The sequence below is a fragment of the Alligator mississippiensis genome, chromosome 1, assembly GCF_030867095.1.
Source record: "Alligator mississippiensis isolate rAllMis1 chromosome 1, rAllMis1, whole genome shotgun sequence".
Classification (NCBI taxonomy): Eukaryota; Metazoa; Chordata; order Crocodylia; family Alligatoridae; genus Alligator; species Alligator mississippiensis.
In genome coordinates, this window is record NC_081824.1 from 6151190 (window position 1) to 6171755 (window position 20566).

The 20566-nt window shown below is 45.3% G+C and overlaps 1 protein-coding gene across 9 annotated transcripts in view; it reads left to right on the forward strand.

Moving 5' to 3' along the window:
* Positions 1–20566, forward strand: part of HMBOX1 (homeobox containing 1) — a 153555-nt gene that overhangs the window by 113111 nt on the left and 19878 nt on the right. For all 9 annotated transcript variants that reach the window (XM_014610233.3, XM_019483816.2, XM_059728444.1 and 6 more), the window contains 2 exons: positions 16977–17059; positions 19484–19579. In XM_014610233.3, coding sequence (XP_014465719.1) covers positions 16977–17059; positions 19484–19579 — 179 coding nt within the window. The remainder of the gene's footprint in view (positions 1–16976; positions 17060–19483; positions 19580–20566) is intronic.

Below are 20566 nucleotides of genomic sequence, written 5' to 3' on the forward strand. Positions count from 1 at the left end.
ACAATATATACTAAAATTCCTGTCCAAACAACTCCTCAAGCAATGTTCTTTTAAAGGATTCAGCACCTCACGGCTATTTCTTGTCTGGGGGGAGGAGAGGTGCTTTTTGTAGCTTAATTTTCCATATTTATTTTTAATAAAAAGAAAAAAAATCTGCTTGCAGCAAACTACGGATAAAATGTCCTATCTACCAAGATCAAAACTATTGAAATTAGTTGGCAAAAGGAACCTTGATCTGCAGGCTTGATAGCAAAGCAGTGTGATCTTATTATAACACTGTTTAAAATGGACACGCCTGGATGGTCCGCCGCTCTCACCAGTACGAGACCAGGCACACTGGTGCTCTTCCTTCCTACCGCTCCTGGGGAGACACGGGAAAGCTACAGTTTAAGATGAGATCTTAAAAATCGAACCCGCTCACAGGAACAGAGGAGGTGCCATACCAGATGGATCAAACCTGTGCCTTTCTCTCTCATATGGCCAAGACGAGATGCGGGCCTGTCCAAATGGTGGCTCGTGGGCCGAGTGCAGCCTGCAAGTGGTTGCTAAATCACGGCCCACAGATGAGCACATAGCCCCAGATGCCTTGCAGGACCCCCTGTGGTGCACCATGGCTGCTGGCAGCCCCTGCCACCAGCCCCTCCCTCGCGCCTGGAGCAGCCTCTTCTCCTGGCTGTGGAGCACCACGAAAGCCCATGGGTACCGCACATGTCTCTGAGGCAGGGATCCACCATGGCCCGTGGTGGGGCAGGAGTTAGACAGCTCTGCTTTAGGGGAAGATGCTCTAGCCATGGCTGCTGCCTGTCACACTCACCAGTATTATCTCATTTCTTTGTGCTCCCTTGCCTGTATCCATCTGCCATCTGTTCCCTCTTGTCTTGGCCTCTGATTGTAAGCTCTCAGGGGCAGACTCTGTCTTTGGATCTGTGTTTGAACAGAGTGGGATCCTGGTCCATGACCAGGACTCCTCGGCATGCAATTTGTACAGATAATAAATGACCAGGAAAAGGGCCAATGTGGTCCCCATTTTCAAGAAGGGGAGGAAGGAGGACCGGGGCAACTATAGGCCAGTCAGTCTCACCTCCATCCTAGGCAAAGTCTTTGAAAAAATTATCAAGGCTCACATTTGCGAGAGCCCGGCAGGACAAATTATGCTGAGGGGAAACCAGCACGGGTTCGTGGCAGGCAGATCGTGTCTGACCAGTCTAGTCTCTTTCTACGACCAGGTTACAAAATGCCTGGACACAGGAGGAGGGGTTGACGTCGTTTACTTAGACTTCAGGAAGGCCTTCGATACGGTATCCCACCCCATACTGGTGAACAAGTTAAAAGGCTGTGACTTGGATGACTACACAGTCCGGTGGGTGGCGAATTGGCTGGAGGGTCGCACCCAGAGAGTGGTGGTGGATGGGTCGGTCTCGACCTGGAAGGGTGTGGGCAGTGGGGTCCCACAGGGCTCGGTCCTTGGACCGATACTCTTCAATGTCTTCATCAGTGACTTGGACGAGGGAGTGACGTGTACTCTGTCCAAGTTGCGGATGACACAAAACTGTGGGGAGAAGTGGACATGCCGGAGGGCAGGGAACAGCTGCAAGCAGACCTGGACAGGTTGGGCATATGGGTGGAAAACAACAGGATGCAATTCAACAAGGAGAAATGCAAAGTGCTGCACCCAGGGAGGAAAAATGTCCAGCACACCTACAGCCTAGGAATGACCTGCTGGGTGGCACGGAAGCGGAAAGGGATCTTGGAGTCATCGTGGACTCCAAGATGAACATGAGTCATCGGTGTGACGAAGTCATCAGGAAAGCTAATGGCACTTTATCGTGCATCAGCAAATGCATGACGAATAGGTCCAAGGAGGTGATACTTCCCCTCTTTCGGGCGCTGGTCAGACCGCAGTTGGAGTACTGAGTGCAGTTTTGGGCACCACACTTCAAGAGGGATGTGGATAACTGGAGAGGGTCCAGAGAAGGGCCACTCATATGGTTAAGGGCCTGCAGACCAAGCCCTACGAGGAGACACTGGGGCACCTGGACCTCTTCAGCCTCCGCAAGAGAAGGTTGAGAGGCGACCTTGTGGCTGCCTATAAGTTCATCACGGGGGCACAGAAGGGAATAGGTGAGGATTTATTCACCAAGGCGCCCCCGGGGATTACAAGAAACAATGGTCACAAGCTAGCAGAGAGCAGATTTAGACTAGACATTAGGAAGAACTTCTTCACGGTTCAAGCGGCCAAGGTCTGGAACGGGCTCCCAAGGGAGGTGGTGCTCTCCCCTACCCTGGGGGTCTTCAAGAGGAGGTTAGACGAGTATCTAGCTGGGGTCATCTAGACCCAGCACTCTTTCCTGCTTATGCAGGGGGTCGGACTCGATGATCTATTGAGGTCCCTTCCGACCCTAACATCTATGAATCTATGACGATGATGATGATGTTGCAGCACCTTTCCCTTTTGCTCGGAAACTCGCCCAGATAGAAAGCTGAGGTGATAACAGGGCTATAGATGAAAGCTAATATCCATTATCAATGTTTTTATCCTTGCCAGGGTAGCTATGTGCTTTCTTTTTGTTCTAATTCTCTCCAGATCCTACTAAGGTCTTCGGAGTACTTTGCAAGGGCCATAGACTGATTATATGCGGCGTACAAAAAAAATCCTTTTATCAATTTCAATGTAGAAGAGTTTTTAATTCTATTGGTAGTCTCTTTAGTTCTGTAGTTTGAGGGTAAATACAAATAAATTTATACTTACCTTCTCTGGCTCATACATGTGGTAGGTTACCATCAAGCCATCTTATTTATCTCCTTTCTAAACCAAATAATCTCACTCTGTCTTATCTCTCCTCAGATGGAAGGTCTTTCCATGCCTTTAATAACTTTCATTTATTGCTCTTCTCTGGACCTGTTCCACTTCTCCTAGATTTTGATTGAGACCCGGGGTTGGTAAGTAGGGCTCAGACCAGGATGGATTGCAGAATTCCAGGGGCAGATGTGCTGTCTCTTTATTTTTCATCCTGACATCTGAATACTTCCAGCATAATTCTCTGGCCTTTCCTTAAAGCAGCCAAATGTTTGCTGACCACTACTGCACGCTGATTAAATGCATGCTTCCTTTCAATTGTCAATAGTGACAGCTAGGCCTTCCTCCCGGGTGTCTACCATTAAGTTAGGGCCACACAGTGCCAAGCAGTAGTTCAGAATTGCTACTCACTGTATGCTTTCCCTTGCTTTTATCTACCTTGGGCAAATAGGAGAGAGGAAATTCAATCATTTGATTTGTGTGTTTTTTTGTTAGCTCCTTCTCAAGTTCCCAGCAACCCTCTCTACTCTTATTTAATTTCCCCCTCCTTCACTCCACCTTTTTGAGAGCCACACTGTTAATAATGATATTAAGTACCTCTGGTCCTTTTAAACTGTCGGCCTTTTGGGACAAGGATTGGCATTTACTATATCTGTAAATATATAGGGGCCTCCACCTAGCAGCATAAACAGTTTGTACTACTACTATTAGTACAGTACCGAGCCTTGGTGTGCCGCACTTTTCACTTCCTTCCATGCTGAAAATTACCTCTCTGTTTACATCTTAGCCAGTTTTTAATCCGTGACAGAATTTTACTTCCCTTCCTGCATCTACTTGGTTTCTTTAATTGCCCTTGTGAGGGACTGCATCAAAGTCCTGTCTGAAAGTCCAAATGAATTATATATATCAATTCTCTCTTATCCATTAGCAAGACTTCTAAGAGGCTGGGAAAGGCAGGATTTTCTTGCCTTCACAGGAGCTGTGCTAACTTGTCCCTAGCATGCTGTTTTTAGTCTAGACATCGCATACCAAGGGTGTCAAACTCATCTGGCCCCACGGGATGTGCGGCATGTGTCCTGGAGCAGCTGGAGCAGGCAAGATTTGCAGCACGTGTCCCATGCTGTGTGTGGGTCAGCTCCCAATCCAGAGACAGCACCGGAGCTGGGTAACGGGTCTTTACAACCCATCTCTTTGACACCCCTGTCGCATACTTATTGCTGAACGATTAATCCAGTTAGTTTGAGTCTGACCTCATGCTACTGGGATGGAGTTCACTGGTTTCCACCCAGCACCACATTTGCAGATGGTACATCTGTGGCTACCCTACAGCACTATGGGATAGTAGTTGACTTTTTAGGTGGTCCGATCTCAATCAGGGATGCTGGGTTCCCTTGCTCTGTGAGCAGAAGGCTGAGAGATTAAGGCAGCACACTTTTTTTTGTTACGATCTAGACAACAGCAAATGCAAGAGTTCAAAAAGCTGCCTTGGCTTGTTTTTCACCCTTTGGCTCCTTTCCAAGCTGCCGAGCCTCTCAGGAAAGTACTTGTCAACTCTGACCTGCCAAACGGGGTCATTCAGCATCCAAGCTCACGAAGGAGAGATGTCTGCTTCCCACAGCAAGACTGCCCTGATCTGTACAGGACATTATCCTCAGGCCAAGTTGTGCTGAGGTGATTAAAAGAAGTCATCTCTTACCTGACCTGGACTGAACTGTAAGGGAATTAGTCAAAAGGGTAGTGGCTTGTCACCTTTGGTTATGGAGCCGGACGTTGGCAACAGCAGTCGGGTTTGAACCAGTGCAACCCATCACTTGTTTGCTTACTTGATTTCTCTCCTAGAAACTAGTTTTCCTGCTAACTGCCACTTTAACTAGTCCCTGACTAAGGCCCCAAGCTGACATCAGCTAGAAGAAATGCTCCGTCACCTAGCCACGGACATAGGATATTTGTATAAGCAACAACTAGACTTAATGCAAGTGACATTCCTGGTAGGATCTCTCCCAAGAGCGTTGCTCATGTATTTAGGTAGGTGCTCTCAGGCCACAGAGTGCTTCAAGTAGGGAAGTGAAAGAATGCGGCATTGAAGTACCATATGGGCTTCGTCTGCAGAGGCCACTAGGGTTGCTTTGTTCCTTTTTATGTCTTATTCGGCTGCCGGATTAGCAAAGGGAACCTGCTTCCTTGCCTGGCACCTGTGTAGCTCTTATAATGAATTTCCAGTAGAAAGCATGTTTTGCAGAGATGCCAGATACACGCACAAGAAAAAGCAGACTCTGCTCCAGAGAGGTTATTTTCTACAAAACAAAGAGGAAGAGAGTACAGCAAAATGCTCTGATTGAGACTAGCCACACCATGGTTGTATATATGTAGGGAGAGACTTTCTTTCTGTCACAGTCTTCTGCAGTCAGAGTTTCCGAGACAGTTTCCAAGGGCAGCCCCGCGTAGGGCACTTTACAGTAGCTCAGCCTTGAGGTTACAAAGATATGGGTGATGGTGACTAGATCAGAATCTGAAAGGAAGAGTTGCAGCCTTCTCACCGGATGGGAGTTGGTGAAAAACACTCCTAGGCACTGCCACCACCTCCACATCCAGGATTAGCAGAAGATCTAGGGACCCCCTATGGCTTTGACCCCCGATGACAAGAGGAGGCTGAACCCCATCAATGTCTGGTGTCCCAATCACCCCTCAAGTCACGTGGTCTGCCCACGATTATCACATCTGTCTTGTCTGGATTCAGTTTCAATGGATTCGCCCACGTCTAGTGCTCAACTGCGGCCAGGCACTGGGAACGGATTGGGACTTCGGTGCCAGGGTCAGAAAAGAAGGGGAGATAGAGCTGGATGCCACTAGCATGCTAATACCACCATCTCCCAAATCTTGACAGTAGCACACAGCAGCCTTATACACACACTGAACAGGAGGGGCAATAAAACGGAGCCCCAGGGGACCCTACTTGAAAGGTCCTGAGGGGATGATGAGCACTTGCCCGTTGTCACTCTCTGGGACCTCCCTGCTAGGAAAGAGCACAAACAATGTGGAGCTGGTCCTTGAATACCCACCACGTCATGTAAACACTTGATCAGCACCTCCTGGGGACTGTACTGAAGGTCTAGCAAGATCAGCAGGGTACAATTTCCTCTGCTGGTCTCTGGGCAAAGATCATCAACCAAGGCCACCTCCGATTAGAAGATTTCTAGTTTCCAGCCATGTTTAATTCATGGCCCACTGTTTCTTTTGCCAAAATTGTCCTTCTGCTGAAACAGCTTTTTTGTTCTCCTTCTGCTTGCCCCTCTCGTGTTTTGATAGACTAGAAGAGTCCAGCCCTTTCCGGCTCCTCGTAATATAGGCTCTCCACTCCCTTGGTCAGCCAACTCTTTTTGGTCTTTGTTCCTGATCTAATTCATCTTTCTTGAATGAGAGGGAGCAGACTTTCAGATGAGGTCTTGCTTAGGCCTGGTACAATGGCATTAACATTTCCCCGTCTCTAGTAAAAATACTTATCCTGCTACATCCTAGGATTCTGTTTGCGTTTCATAGCCACAACTCATTGTTGGCACATACCCATCTTGTGGTCAGCTGAGACACCCACCAAGTACACACCCTCTTGTGTTGTTCTAGTTTATAGCAGAAATATTTGTTAAATGCATGACTTTGAACTTGGTCCTGTTGACTTGTATCTCTTTTCTTTTACACCAGTCTTCAAGGCTTCCCAGTTCTTGCTAGATGATTATTCCAGTTCTTATAAAATCACAGAAAAGTATGCATGGAGAGGCCTTGGGGGGTTATCTTGTTTAGTCCAGCCCCCTACTTCATAGACGTTAGGGCTGGAAGGAACCTCGAAGATCATCAAGTCCAGCTCCCTGCCCCAGGGCCAGGAAGTCAGCTAGGGTCAAAGGACTCCAGCAAGACAAGCATCCAAGCGTTTCTTGAATAAGTCCAGAGTAGGTTCCTGCACCACATCTGGAGGGAGTCTATTCCAGGTCTTGGGGGCTTGGACAGTAAAGAAATACTAAAGACAGGATAATTCCTACCCAAGCTATCCTATACAGGTGTTTGTCCAACCTGTTCTTAAAACTACACAAACTCCTTTATATTGACATTGCCTCCAAATTGTTATCAGTGGATTTCATTAATGTACTTTCTGCCAAGGTCATTAATGAAAATATTAATCAGATCAGTTTCAAGACCGATCCTGGAGGAATTCTGGTAACGACCCCCTCCATCCCACTAGTTCCCCTTTCCACGTTCCTCATGTTCTCTCCATTTTGGCCAGGTTTCTTATCTACCTTCTCATTCTTGTACTAATCCCTGTGTCCTCTTTCTTAACTAATAATTTCTCATGTGGCACCACATCAGATACTTTGCGGAGGTCCAGACAGATGAGATCTATTGCATTTCCCTTGCTTAAAAAAAAATCAATGGTCAACTGCTTAGTTTCTTGCTGGCAGCACAGCTAACAGCAGCAGGAGTTACGCGTGCTACAGGGAAGACGAGGCCCCTCGAGTCAATTTTTGTTTTGTTGGATTGAGCATCAGGTGTGGAAGGAGAAGAAAGAAAGAGGAGGCCCTGAGCTGGGAGTGACAAGTGCCAGTGTCTTTTCATGGCTCTGCTGCTGATGTCCTGTAGGCACTTCTCTTAACCTCTGTATTTCTCTTTCTGAAAATTGGTCTAATAATGCTTCCCTACTGGGCCAAGCATTGTGAAGTGATGTTCGCTAAAGCTAGTTGGGAGCTTTCTGATCCTAAGGTAGACTGTGCCAAAGAACTGGAAAGCAGAGGAGTCTTAATGAACTACAATTACTACTTTTAGAGTCCCTGTAATGGTCTGCTTTTTGAGATGAGTCTCATTTTTATACGTAAAATAAATGGAAATTTGAAATGATAAAATCATTTACTTCCTGTCCAGAGGGACAGTACAAGTGATAGCTTTACCATACACACTGTGGAGAAACAAGTGCTGTTACCGCTGACTTCAGGGTGAGCTCCCTATAAATACTGGCAAAGCTATTGCTTATTCTCCAAATCCCTCTTTAAATCTCTTCTTTGCCATGAGGCCAACAAAAAAACCCAGATAGCAGCTAGGCTCTGGTTATCTGACTCTTGTGCTGGCCCACACCACTTCATTGTATTCTCCCATCTCTCTGTTCCCATCCCATGTTTCTTGTCTTATACTTTGATAAACCTTTTAGGGCAGTAACCACCTTTATACGCTGTTGTGCAGAGTCAGCATAGGGGTGTCCTGGTCCATCCAGGACTTGGCCTCCAAAGGACTCTGGTAATACAAATAATTATATAACAGTACAGTCCAAAGCAGGCGAATACGTTGCATGCACGTGCTTTTTCTCCACTGTGGCACTCTCAAGAGCAAAGCTTGCGTGGTGTTGGCATGCCGTCCATCACCACCAGCCTGCAGACTTACCTTCTCAGGTATGACTTGTTTAAACCCTCCCAACGCAGACCACATTTGGAAATTTCAGAGAGAAACATAGGGAAACAGGCCAGTAAGGATCACATGAGCATTGCCAGCTCTCGTGATTTTTTAGCACAAGTCTCACCACGGCTGATACTTTTTTTTTAGGTTTCTAGATCCCAGAGGTCTGGGCTTAGGGGAGTGACATGTTCTATAAGAGGTGTGCTCTAGGCCTCGTGGTTTCAAGAAGTAACCTTGGTGAACTCCTAGTAATTCAGAAACTAGAAAGCAAATAAAAAAGAGTCTAGTGTTTTAATAAGTGCATGACTGGGGAGGGGCTGACTCATGATTTTTGAATGCATGCATGTGGCAGGAGTGTAGTCTCCTTGATTCAGCACTGAATTTAATGGCCACGCATAGTTCAGAAGCTGCCCTAGGCTAGGCTTGCGGGAAGATTGTCTGGTCAGCATCTGGCGGCACTGTTTTCAAGGACAGCGAGTGAGGTTTCCAGGGACTGCCGTAAGTAATTCATACTGGTTCAGATAAAGCCCTGAAAAACTGCATTTGCTTCTCTGACAATGTACAATCTTTAATGACTGGCGTGATCTGGACCTCAGTTTTACCTTGCATTACATCTGCAGCATGGGCCTCTCAAGCACTTTAAAGCTCCTCAACATGAAGAACACTGCTACCGAATTGGCAGCACCACTGTCTGTAGCACCTAGATGTTCCTCCGAAGTCCCCTGCGTTAGAAGTGCCCTACCTTTACTTAGCTTAGCTCATGAGATCTAACTAATCTACCATACAAGGCAGTTGAGCTACATGACTGTCCTAGTTTGGGAGTGGTTTATTAACACTTGCACAGAGTTTAATGTTTTGAATACATCCCTTATTTGGTAGGAGCCTACATAAAGGCTTTGCTTGTTAGCATATTAAGTTTTTGCAAATGAAGAAGTTGCAGAGGCGCTGATACGAAGCACATGCACACATTCACAGTTTCGAGATCTTGATTTAAGTCTTGCAAGTAAATAAAGCAATAAGACGCCATTATTCATGCTTCGGTACATTGTTAGGCTCAACTTTGAAGGCGTTGTATCATCACAGCAACTGGTTGTGAATTATTACAGAATAATTCACACGTTATCATGTCTTGATGCTATTTGCAAGCTTTAATTTTTTTTCCTGACTCTTTTTTTTTTGTTAATGATTCTGCGCACAGACTGATTTGAGGAGCCTGCAACACCATTAGACTTAAGGATGCTCTCATCAAATCATTTTTAGCCACTCTCTGATGTCGGCGCTTTCAAGGTGCTCTAACCAGGAAGAATCTGTTTGTTTCAGATTTCATAAACCTGAATCCTTCTGGTGAAAAGATAACTTCAGTGTAACATCAGAAATATTCTAATCACCACACCCAATTACAAGGAAGAGGAAATCACCACTTTAAAATTTAAATGTCTTAGCAAGAATAAAGAATAATTAACAACTACAAAGCATAGTTATCTTGACAGGCTGGTGTTGGTGATTAGGAAGGTGGATCACCTTTTGAAGATACGAGACTTTCAAGGCTATTGTAAATTGATCCAGTTTTTAAACAAGCACATTTCCAGAAGATTTTAATGATGTGATACAACTTTGCTGTGCTTGAAACTGCAGTCAGATTAGTGAGGAAATAAATGTAATGTGCCTTACATTAGCTTTGAAAGTCTTGCTTTCTCATCGTTTCCTATGGGAGGTATATTTTTTTCTGTCCTAATCCAAGGAAGCAAACTAAACCCTTGCTAGGAACATACCAGTGAAAATAGTTGCTTCTCCTGAAATCTGAACTCTCATTTGCAGTGGAAACTGTAAAACTTGAAGATTAAAAAAAAAAAATCTTAAGGATTTCTTTCAATTCATGTATATTAAAGTATGTATTTAAAAATGCAGTGGCTATTTACATAACTATGGTGCTCTGAATAAACAGCGCCCATTTGAGCTAGCTGTTTCCATGGAAAGAGCAACAAGAATGATTCACATCTGGAAAACATGCCTTGTAGTTAGAGACTTAAGAAGCTCACTTAATTAGTTTATCCAAGAAAAGGTTAAGAGACTACTTGATCACAGTCTGCACGTACCGACGTGAGTTAGAAATGTCTGAGAGTTGATGTTTCTTTAATCTAGCAGGAAAAGGCAAAAGATTGAATGGTTGAAAGCTAAAGCTAGACAAATTCAGACTAGAATAAGGTGCAGACTTTTATTAGTGTGGGCAATTAGCCCTTAGAACAAGTTGTTCAGTGATATGGTAGACTCTCCATCACAAAAAGTCTATAAATTAGCTAGATGCTTAGATACTAAAAAGAGAACAGTAGAAAGCCCAAATAAAGTTGTAACGACCAGGTTCACCATACTTTTCTCTACAGGGAATCTTACTAGGTTATGAGTACTTTGACTCTTGTTCTCGTTTGGTTAAATCGTAGGAGCCTAGACTCAGGTTTCCCACGTCTTCAATTAATTTTTAACAAAAGGCATAGCCTCTTCCAGTAGCTAAATAGTTTTGCCCCAATTTACACATCTTGAGGAAAGGGAGGAATGATGGTTTTTGTTGTTAAAGCATTGGACCATGACTCAAGAGAACTAGTCTTGAGTCTCTGCCACAGATGTCTAGGACGTTGGACAAGTTGTTTCAGTTGTCCCTGTCTCAGTTTCCCATCTGTAAAAAGGAAATGATACTTCCCTGTGCTCCCTACCCCCTATGGTAATGGGGGTTCGTAGATAAGGAGGTGTATAGACAGACAGAATGGGTAATACCACTTCATTGACCTCGTTTTGAATGGTAGTAGTGGTATATTCTTGGTCACTACGTGCTGTAAAACAAACCAGTAATTATACATTTTGATGAAACTGTGTTTTGAACGTCACTTTTCTGACAACCTGTCTCATGCCTCGTGCAACACAGAGATAAGATTGCAGGCACTGATGACAGACAAACTCCATATTTTCATGTCAAAAGGATCAGAGAGATTTTCAGTGATTTGACAGCTTGAATAATAGTGCTGTTAAGAGCCATGAAGGCTGAAACCATGACCCCGTGGCACTGTGCAGAACAGAGACATACCACATTGCTAAACATGCTAAGCAGAGCAATAAAGTAGGAAATTCAGTTCAAGTGGTTGGAGTAACTTTTACACCTATTTGAAAAACAGAGTACAGGGTGGTTTGTGCATAGATTAGGCATGGAGCTTAAATTAGTGAAAGTCTGGGGCTTAAAAATGTGACTCCTAAACTTGGAAAAAATACCTTATGGCTGGAGGTTGGAGGGATGAGGAAGAAGCAAACTCAGCCGCTAGCCAGAGAGGCATTTAATGATCATAGAAAGTAGAAAGTTAGGGTTGAAGGTCACATCTAGTCCAACCCCGTGCTCAAAGCAGGATCATCCCCCACTAGATCATCCCAGCCAAAGCTTTGTCTAGCCGGGTCTTGAAAACCTCCAAGGATGGAGCTTCCATCACCTGTCATTGGTAGCAGCCATCCGGTATCTGGCGTTCAGGATGTGTCACATCCGTCCTCACACTTGAATGGCACGTAGGTCTAACAGACAGCCTCAACAGCGGTGAGAACTCCAGAGACAGATGGACTATTGCATGGCCCAAACTCATCCTGGGCAAGTAGAGATGAATTGAGAAAATGTCTTGGTGTCCTGCGCGCTGAACTCATAACGCAGCACCCCGTCACTGAGCTGCTCGGCAGCGCTAGTACTGCCGTTAGCACCCCAGACCCCTCTCCCAGCCACGCTGGGAATGCGCTACAGCTGCTAGGCTTCCCCTGCTCCAGAGCCCATGTTGCTTCCAACCCTAATCTCACCGGCCATTGCAAAACTGGCTGTGAAGCAACAAAAACGCCCGCTGCAAATGACTGGATTCGGACCTGAGCAAGAGGCTGAAGGCATTGGTTAGAGCATGTGAGATTTGAGCCTGGAAAACTAATCTCTGCAGCTGAGTGAAAAAAAAAAGACAGAATGGCCACTGTTCGTGGAAGTCAAACAGGGGCACCTTGGTACGGAGGTGGAGATATGTAAACTTACATTACAGAGCCATGGACTGAGATGAATTCTCTCGCTGTCATTGTCCTAAGCACATTATCCCTGAAAGAGAGGCTTTTTCTGAATCTGCAATTTTTCTAAGCTTCAGCGTTATTGAAATGAAACTGCTTCAAGGATATCTCCATTCGTTACCATCTTATGGATTCTCATCTCCTGTAAATTATTTGGCCACTTTTCATTTTAATCCTTTACTGTCATCCTCTACAAAAGAGATCGTTTGGTTGCTTCACTGAAGGTGTTCGATGATCACTCGGCTGACAGCTGCCCTTTGTCTAGAAAGCAGAGTGCCTTTGGGGTTTTACTTGCGCCTGCTGCATCACTATTTTCATTCTTTCATCCAAGTTTTTGCTTCAGCATTTTCCCCCGTAGGAAACTTCATCCATTTTGCGGATGGAAGGTGGCCTGGTGATTTTAGCTGTGAATCGCAACTCGGGACTTCTCCGTTCTCCTCCCAACTCCAGAAAAGCATTTACTCTTTTGGCGAGAATGAGGTACGGGAAACCGGGGGCTTCTGCGTAGTGCTCCTGCCTGTGAAAAGGAGCCCGGGATAGTGGTTACAGCGGGGGCTTCCTCCGTTGCCCCCAGCTCTGCCATCAACTGCAGACAAGTTGCTTAACATCTCCGTCTCAGTTTCCCCATCTTTACAATGCACCGGATACTGTTGACTTGCCTCACAGAGATCTTAGGAAGCTTTTTTGGTTGTATTCTGCTGCTATTTACAGGCCTAAACTGAAATTAGGATTTGGGGGGGCAGATGCACCCTGTAGGCACACAGTACATGTAAGGTTCTTTGAGATCTTTGGGTGGAAAGTGTTGTAATAAATAATGCAAGTTGTTCAAGTAAAGGTGCGAGTGACGTTTATATTTAAGACCTTCAGCTTTTTAGTTGTTTCTTTGAGCCAGGTTTTCATTGAAAAATGTAGATTCAGCAACATACGCTTTGCAAAAGAGGGTTGGTTTTAACAGGTCTGCAATCGGGGACAAAAATCAGTTTTTCAAATTGAAATGACTTTTACTTAAAAGGTATGGTCAGTTTAAACTAGAAACAAAAGCTAAAGTGATCAGAAAGGGCTTGGAAAGCACGTCACCCGAGAAGAAGGCTGAAGGGGCTGAGCACATTCAGCTTGCAGAAGAGGCGCTTAAGAGGGGACGTGCTAGCAGTCAAATACGGGAAGGGCTGCCGTAAAGAAGAGGGAAAGCACCTTTTATCTCTTGCTGCAGAGAGGAGGACATGGACCAGTGGCTTAAAGCTGCAGCATGTTAGGTTTAGATTGGATCCCAGGAAACGCTTCTTCATTGCTGGGCAGCGAGGCAGTGGGATAGACGCCGAGGGAAGTTGTGGATCCTCCATCACTGAAGGTGTTCACGAAGATGTTGGACAGCCACTGGTTGGGGTTGATCATGGGACAGCGATGCCTATGGGACTGGCATCCCTACCCCCTTGCTGCTGCATGTGTTGGGAGGAGGGGGGTGTTAAGCTTCATCGGGGCGCTGGGTCTTGGCTGCAGCCCAGGCTGAGGGTGGTGGCTGGGCTGTGCCTATCCAGGACTTCAAGACCCTGGCTAGAGGGTCTTGCCCCTCTGCCCGGGGTCAGACTGATGCTACATTTGGTGTCAGGAGGGAATTTTACCCCCTGATCAACAACCTTTCCAGAAGCAGGACATTGGCTGTCATGATCCCTCCGCTTTACTTACGGCAGGCTGGGGTGTGCCGTCTTGTTGTGGGAGGGTTGTCGGTAGTTTGACTAAGGTTAGGCTATGGGTTTGTATAGGATGGTTTGGATGGGGATGATCCTGCCTCAGGCAGGGGTTTGGACTAGATGATATACAGAGGTCCTTTCCAGCCCTGCTTCTCTGTGATTCAAATAAAAAGCTTTCAAAATTATCATAGTAGGCCTGGAAGGTCTCAAGGCAAGATCGTCCCAGCCAAAGGGATGCTTGTGAAGATTTCTGGGGGTGGCGATCCTACAGCTTCCCTAGGCAGCCTGTCCCAGTGCTTGACCCCCCTCGCTGTCAGAAAGTTCCTCCTAATTTCCAACCCAAATTTCATCTGCTACAATCTGAGACCATTGCTCCTCGTCCTGTCCCCTGCAGCCACAGAAAACAGTCTCTGTCCATCCTCTCCGTAATCACCTTTCAGGTATTTGAAGACTGTTATATCAAATCCCCCTTTAGTCTTCTCTTCTCCAGACTGAATAACCCTAATTCTTTCAACCCTTCCTCATAAGTCTTGCTTCCCAGGCGTCTGATCATTTTTGTCACTCTCTGCTGGATTCTTTCCAATCCATCCACACCTCCAAGCAAAACCTGTTTATTTGACCCACATCACATTTCGGTTTGTGAAGATTTTCCCAATTTTGACTTTTTAGCCCAAAGTAGGAGGAGACAAAATACGGAGATCATGAAAACTCTCCCAAGACAGGAAGATGGTTCCCCGCTTCACCCTTAGTGACATCTCTTTTCATCATCCTGTTGTGAAAATGGTTAGCCCAATCAAAGCAGTTTGCTTTCGGTCGTCGCAGAGAACCGTAAGACCGAACCCGAGCTGTCTTATTGTTAACAAGAATTGTTCCTTTTCCAAAGCACTTGAGCCAGCAAGTGCATACGCTGGTCTGCAGCTTGTTAATAGTGCACTCAGCCTGGCATTTAGCTGTATGCTGAATGAAGAGCTCACTAATAGCTTCTGCCTTGTCTTTTCTTCATTAATTTGTCTTGCCATTCCTCACATCGCAGTGAGGATGTGGCTGTTCAGATGGGGAGCTTTTTGTGCATTGCTACGTCTCCTTTTGTGGGAATTTCTTCAGTAGGCATCGTCTACCAGACACATGACTGTCGCTTGTGCAAGTCCCATAATGGAGAATGACATCAGGCTTTCACCTTGTGATTTGAGTACATTTTGATTTTAAACCTCTCCGGTTTTGTCATTTTCTGGGCTTTGTTTTGTGTTTTTTTAGATGTCTGGCAAGTGTCTGTTAACAAAATAGATGAGGCTCACAAAGGGACGTCATGACAGCATGTAGCCCAGCCCAGCCCGTGACCAGACAGGGTCTCCTTGGTGCCAGGATGATGCACATAATAAATAATACAGGATTTTTCTCCAGCATTGTCTCTTCTCTCATCTAATTTGCCACGTTCAAAATGTTAGTTCAAATGTGACTGTCTTTGAGGTGGGTGTCTTCCTATTTTGTTGGTGAGAGATGAGCCCCAGAGAGGTGAAGTGCTGAGATCAGGATTATAAGTGCCCTCTGCTTCCCTGTTCTTCCGTTTCAAAAAAAGCTTGGTGCAAAATGCAGTCTTTTTTCAAACAGGACTTTTCAAGGTAAGGTAAGGTGATACACAATTTGATTTGATCCCACACATCCGTGGGAGGGTGTATTACAAAGGATGGGAATGATGTCCATCTCAGGCCTGGGAATACTGCTGGAAAAAGTCCATGTGGCCTTTGCTTCTACTTCTGGATGCCCCCTCGGCTGACAGCAGGATCAGATCCGGCACGGTGCTGAGCGGCTGCGGTTTCCATTCGAATCAGTAGGGCAAGGTCCGTCTCTTTTGCTTGCGGTACCCAGACCAGCAAGACAAAGATTCCAGCCCACCCTTGAAAAAAGGCAATTTCAGTGGTTACAGTTGCTCGCTAAGGAAGCAGATCAAATGGAGGCATATTAACATTGCTTCTAGCTGTGCTAATGAGCAATTTCTCTTTGTCAATGAATAGCAGCCTAGAAACAAGATTCCAGTTGTGGTTATAGCTGTAACTACAAATAAGAGGATGAATAGAGAGAGGCATGAAATGGAGCAAAAGAAAATTCAGGCTGGACACTTCAGAAAACGCACTTACAATAAGGTTGATTTAACAATGGAATTATCTCCCAAGTGAAGTAGTGGGGACTGTGTTAACTGCAGTTATTCAAAGGTAGATTGGACAAAAAAATACCAAAGGGAACAAAACCATGCTTTTAGCCGCAAGATGACCTAATCGGCACTGGCCGTTTCTTCTGATTATAGCACTTTTTATCCTGAGCTGAGTGATCCTTCAGGAAAAATATGACCATAGTAGAATTAAGAGAAATAATTACATTAAGTTTTAACTGGGGGAGTCTCACAAAGCTGTTGTGTTTTGGATGTACAGTTGTTCTAGCTTGTGTTCATATCATCACGGAATCATTTCTACCTAATTTACTGCTCAGATTGGAAGATCTTGGTGTCAGTTTGGGGTGTGGAAAAAAGAGGAAGAAACCCTTCATTCCTTACAGATCAAAATCAGTACTGGGCAGCTGATGCAGTCTCAGAGCACTGACTGAGAGAGGGATTTTACAGAAGAAAACAGTATGTTATCTGTTCACAAACAGGGCAGGGCCTGGGCACAAACTTTGGCATTTCCCAACACGAGGATGGGATGCTGTATCTGATGTTATATCTTCAGTGTTTGCCGTGGTCCTTACTTTCTTATATGTGCTAACTTGCTCAAGGGGATGCACAGGAAGCATTGCAAGGTGTTATTTACTTATTTGAGGCAGGTAACCGGACATTTTTAAAGGGGAACTACATGTGTGCATAAAAGCAGAAACTTCTTAACATGAATGTCTGCATTGTCCGTTTAAGAATGACACATATACTAGCCATGGACCCATTTTAGTGGAGCTGTTTTGATGACTTCATGCTTTGATTTCTGAAAAACATTTTTTTTCTGCAGTTACTTCAATGAGAATCAATATCCCGATGAGGCAAAGAGAGAAGAAATTGCAAACGCCTGTAATGCAGTTATACAAAAGCCAGGTGAGGAGTTGATCATGGTGTCCTTTTCAAAGGAGTCTGCAATTAGATTTCAGTATCTCCTGCTAAATTCATCAAATCTCATTTTATGGCTTTTACTAACAATTTAGTGCTCTCAACTAGTAGTAAGTTTTTCCTAGAGCATTTTATGGCTCGTGTCATTCAAGTGGCCATACTTGGATCATCATGAAGGCTACTGGAGTTTTCAAACCCACCTGCCTATGTCTGAGAGTTAAATTTGTACCAGTTCACAGTGATGAGGTAGGTGAGAGGTACTACATCAAAACAGATTTCCATAGAGTGTCTGTAAGAAAAAAAAAGAACAAACTTTAATAATTTTCATTATTTTAATTTTTTCTAATGACTTTTTATCTAAAAAAAAAAAATGCATTTATGCATGGGGCAAAACTAGGTGTGTATTGATTCTGTTTCAGCGATGGAGACACTTAGATGGTAGACAGTAACACCAGTTTTTAATGATACTGATATAATCTCTTGGGCTGTGTCTAGACATGCACAGACATTTGGTTCCCCAGGGACAACTAGCAGTGGCACACCTTGTGCTGCCGCTACTTGTCCCTGGGGAATACCCATGCCAGGTGCACTTTGGCACATAGCAAGATATCCCGGGAATGGTAGGGGAGGCTGGGGCCAGCCTTACCTGGAGTCCTGGGGGGCCTCCGTGGCTGCTTAGCAGCTGTGATTCTGCCGTGCAGAGCCTGGCTGACAGCCGCAGCATGGCTCCAGGCAGCCCAGCTCCACTTTTGGGTGGTGCACGCTGCCCCTGCATGAACTGCTCCACTTTTTCTTTCCATGGGATATTCTGGGGTAAAAAAATCACCATACTGCTCCTTTGCAGCGCGAACAACTGAACATGCTGTATGTGGCACTTCAAACGTGTCTGTGGTGCCACATACCACACGGCCACACTCGTCTGGACACGGCCTTAGAGTGCAAATGTTATGTCTGCACGTACCTATTGAACCAAACCATTGTAACCTTCATCTTGTTGAATTTGGGGTTGCTATTGCAGTAATTTGAGTCACTTATAGTTCCACACTCCTTTAGGGACACAGCAACTGCGTTTTAACAGTTCACACACTTTCCCAGTGTCAGCTTCTCCTCACCTTTCAGAGCAGTTGAAAGTTATCTCTGTTCACAGCCAGAGTAGAAGTGGCCATGACTTGGTTAAGAGGGAATGTCCCTGGCAGAGTAGGAACCCCAGGTCTCAATTAAACTGGGGAACCTCATTTCCCCGCTCCCACAACCAACACATCATTGAAAATCCGTGCTCCTGTAAAGGAAGAAAAGAGCCATCAGATCTGGCAGTGGAGCTTCGGTGTCTGGTGCGGTGGAAGGGCACAGGCTTGTGGGCCCACTGGGTTTTGCTTACTTTAAATCAAGCGTGGGCAACCTGGAGCAGGGAGCACCGTGGCAGATAGGGCAGGGAACAGAAAGGAGAGCAGCAGATCAGGCAGGGAGCACAGGGCGACAGCTTGTTCTAGTACAGGGCTGTCCAACTTCTAAGTGGCAAGAGACACGCATCACCCCCCCCATGACGATCATGCATCAGGAGCGCGCAGCTTCGACCAGTTCCCTACTGAATTCCCGATTTAGTTCTTCCTCTTGGTGGGGAGGTCTATAGTAGACTTCTACAATAAGTCACCCTCCCCATGTTCTTCTCGTATCTTGACCCAGAAGGTCTCAAGATGCCCTTCCTGGTTTGGAAACTCAGTCTGCAGGGAGGTGAACTGATCCTTGACCTAGAGATCAGTTCTTAAGAACTCCCAAGGCTGGAGTTGCCACAGCCTCTCTTGCCAGCCTGGTTCAGTGTTTAGTTACCGTCAAAGTGAGACGGTTCTTCTTAATAGCCAATAGCTGTGATTTAAGGTGATTGCTACTTGTCCTTTCCCCTGGGGCCACAGAGAATAGTCTGTCACCAGCCTCTGTATAACTGTCCTTCAGGTATTTGAAGATTGTGATCAAGCCCCCCTCCCAGCCTTTTTTCTTCCAGACTGATCTCAGTGCTACCCAAAAGTGCACAGTCTGGCAAAGCTGGGAACTGAATCCCTGTGTCTGGGATCCTCGGTTGTGTGCCTCAGCTGGAGGAACGACTTCTTTCAGCCACATCTTAGCATCATCCAGTTGACTGCAACTGCCAGAGGAGCCTTGCATTGCACACACAAAGGGGCTTCCTTTGCCAGTCGCTTGCAATCCTCACCATAGCCTCTGGGCACAGAACTTGGACCCACCATTTTTTGTGACCCATTGTCATGTACTCCTCCCATTTATCATTACGGTACGCTCAAACTTTCAAGGGTCATCAGTCACAGGGACGCGTTGAATGTGTATACACGTGTCAAGTGCTGTACGTAGCTGTGAACCCTTATGAGCAATAATTGTGTGTTTTCCTGCCTTTTTTCACAGGCAAAAAGTTGTCAGATCTGGAACGAGTTACCTCCCTCAAAGTGTACAACTGGTTTGCCAACCGAAGAAAGGAAATCAAGAGAAGAGCCAATATCGGTAATGTATCAGAGAGCTTGCTTTCAGAGAACATAGAGGGCTTAAATACATAAGCCTGCTCAGGGGAGATGGAGATTGCACGATTGAATCCTGTTAATGAAAATTGCTAGAGCTTTCTAGTGGTTTTACTAGTAATTAGAGTGATTTTTTTAAGCAAAACTTTCAGCCTCTCGAAATTTCCAAAATATGACTGGGGATTTAATTCAAATCTGTGAGTAGCAGGGCAGGAAGAATGATTCAGGAATCAGATTTCACTAGAAAATATAGTTTCTGTTTTAAATCTGAACCTGGTTGATACAGAAATAAACGTATTTATGAATTAAATTCTTACCCCTGACTCATCGGGTATCCCAAATAAAGCAGTGCTATCTGCTTCGGGTATAAGGAGTTCTAGATGTTCTGAGTTCAGACCTATCGGGGAGCATGGCTTTCATAGCTGTCTGTGGACAAAAACCAAAACCTGCATGCATTTTTAGGTTTTCCTGTGTCTCAATGTACAGCTGAAATGCCTCCCTTTTGTAAATCAAAAGGTGGTGGCATTTTCTTCTCTTACTGCCAGCCTGGCAACTCCCTCACTGTTCTGAAAGTCGAGATAGGTTCTTCATGTCTCAGATACAATCCCCAGTAGGGAAGAAGTCTGCAAGCCAAATTCTTGCTATAGTTCCCAGTGCTGCTTTATTGCCCTCCATGGGTTTGCACAGATATAATGGATCTGAATGCTTCTGTTGATGACAACCACGGTGGAATAGGATTCAGTTCACAAACTTAGCCTCATGTATTCTGCAGATTAATAGCATAGTAAAAATGACCCTGAACCCACAAGGAGCGGGCCTCTTGCGGGGCCATGCTCACAGGATAAATCACACTTTAAGGGTCTGCAGTATAATGCCTTGATTCAGCAACCTTTGAAATGGTGTGCATGATTTTAGGCATAGGCAGACAAGGTTCCTTGGGTGAATTTGATATTAGGCACGCACTTAAGTACCT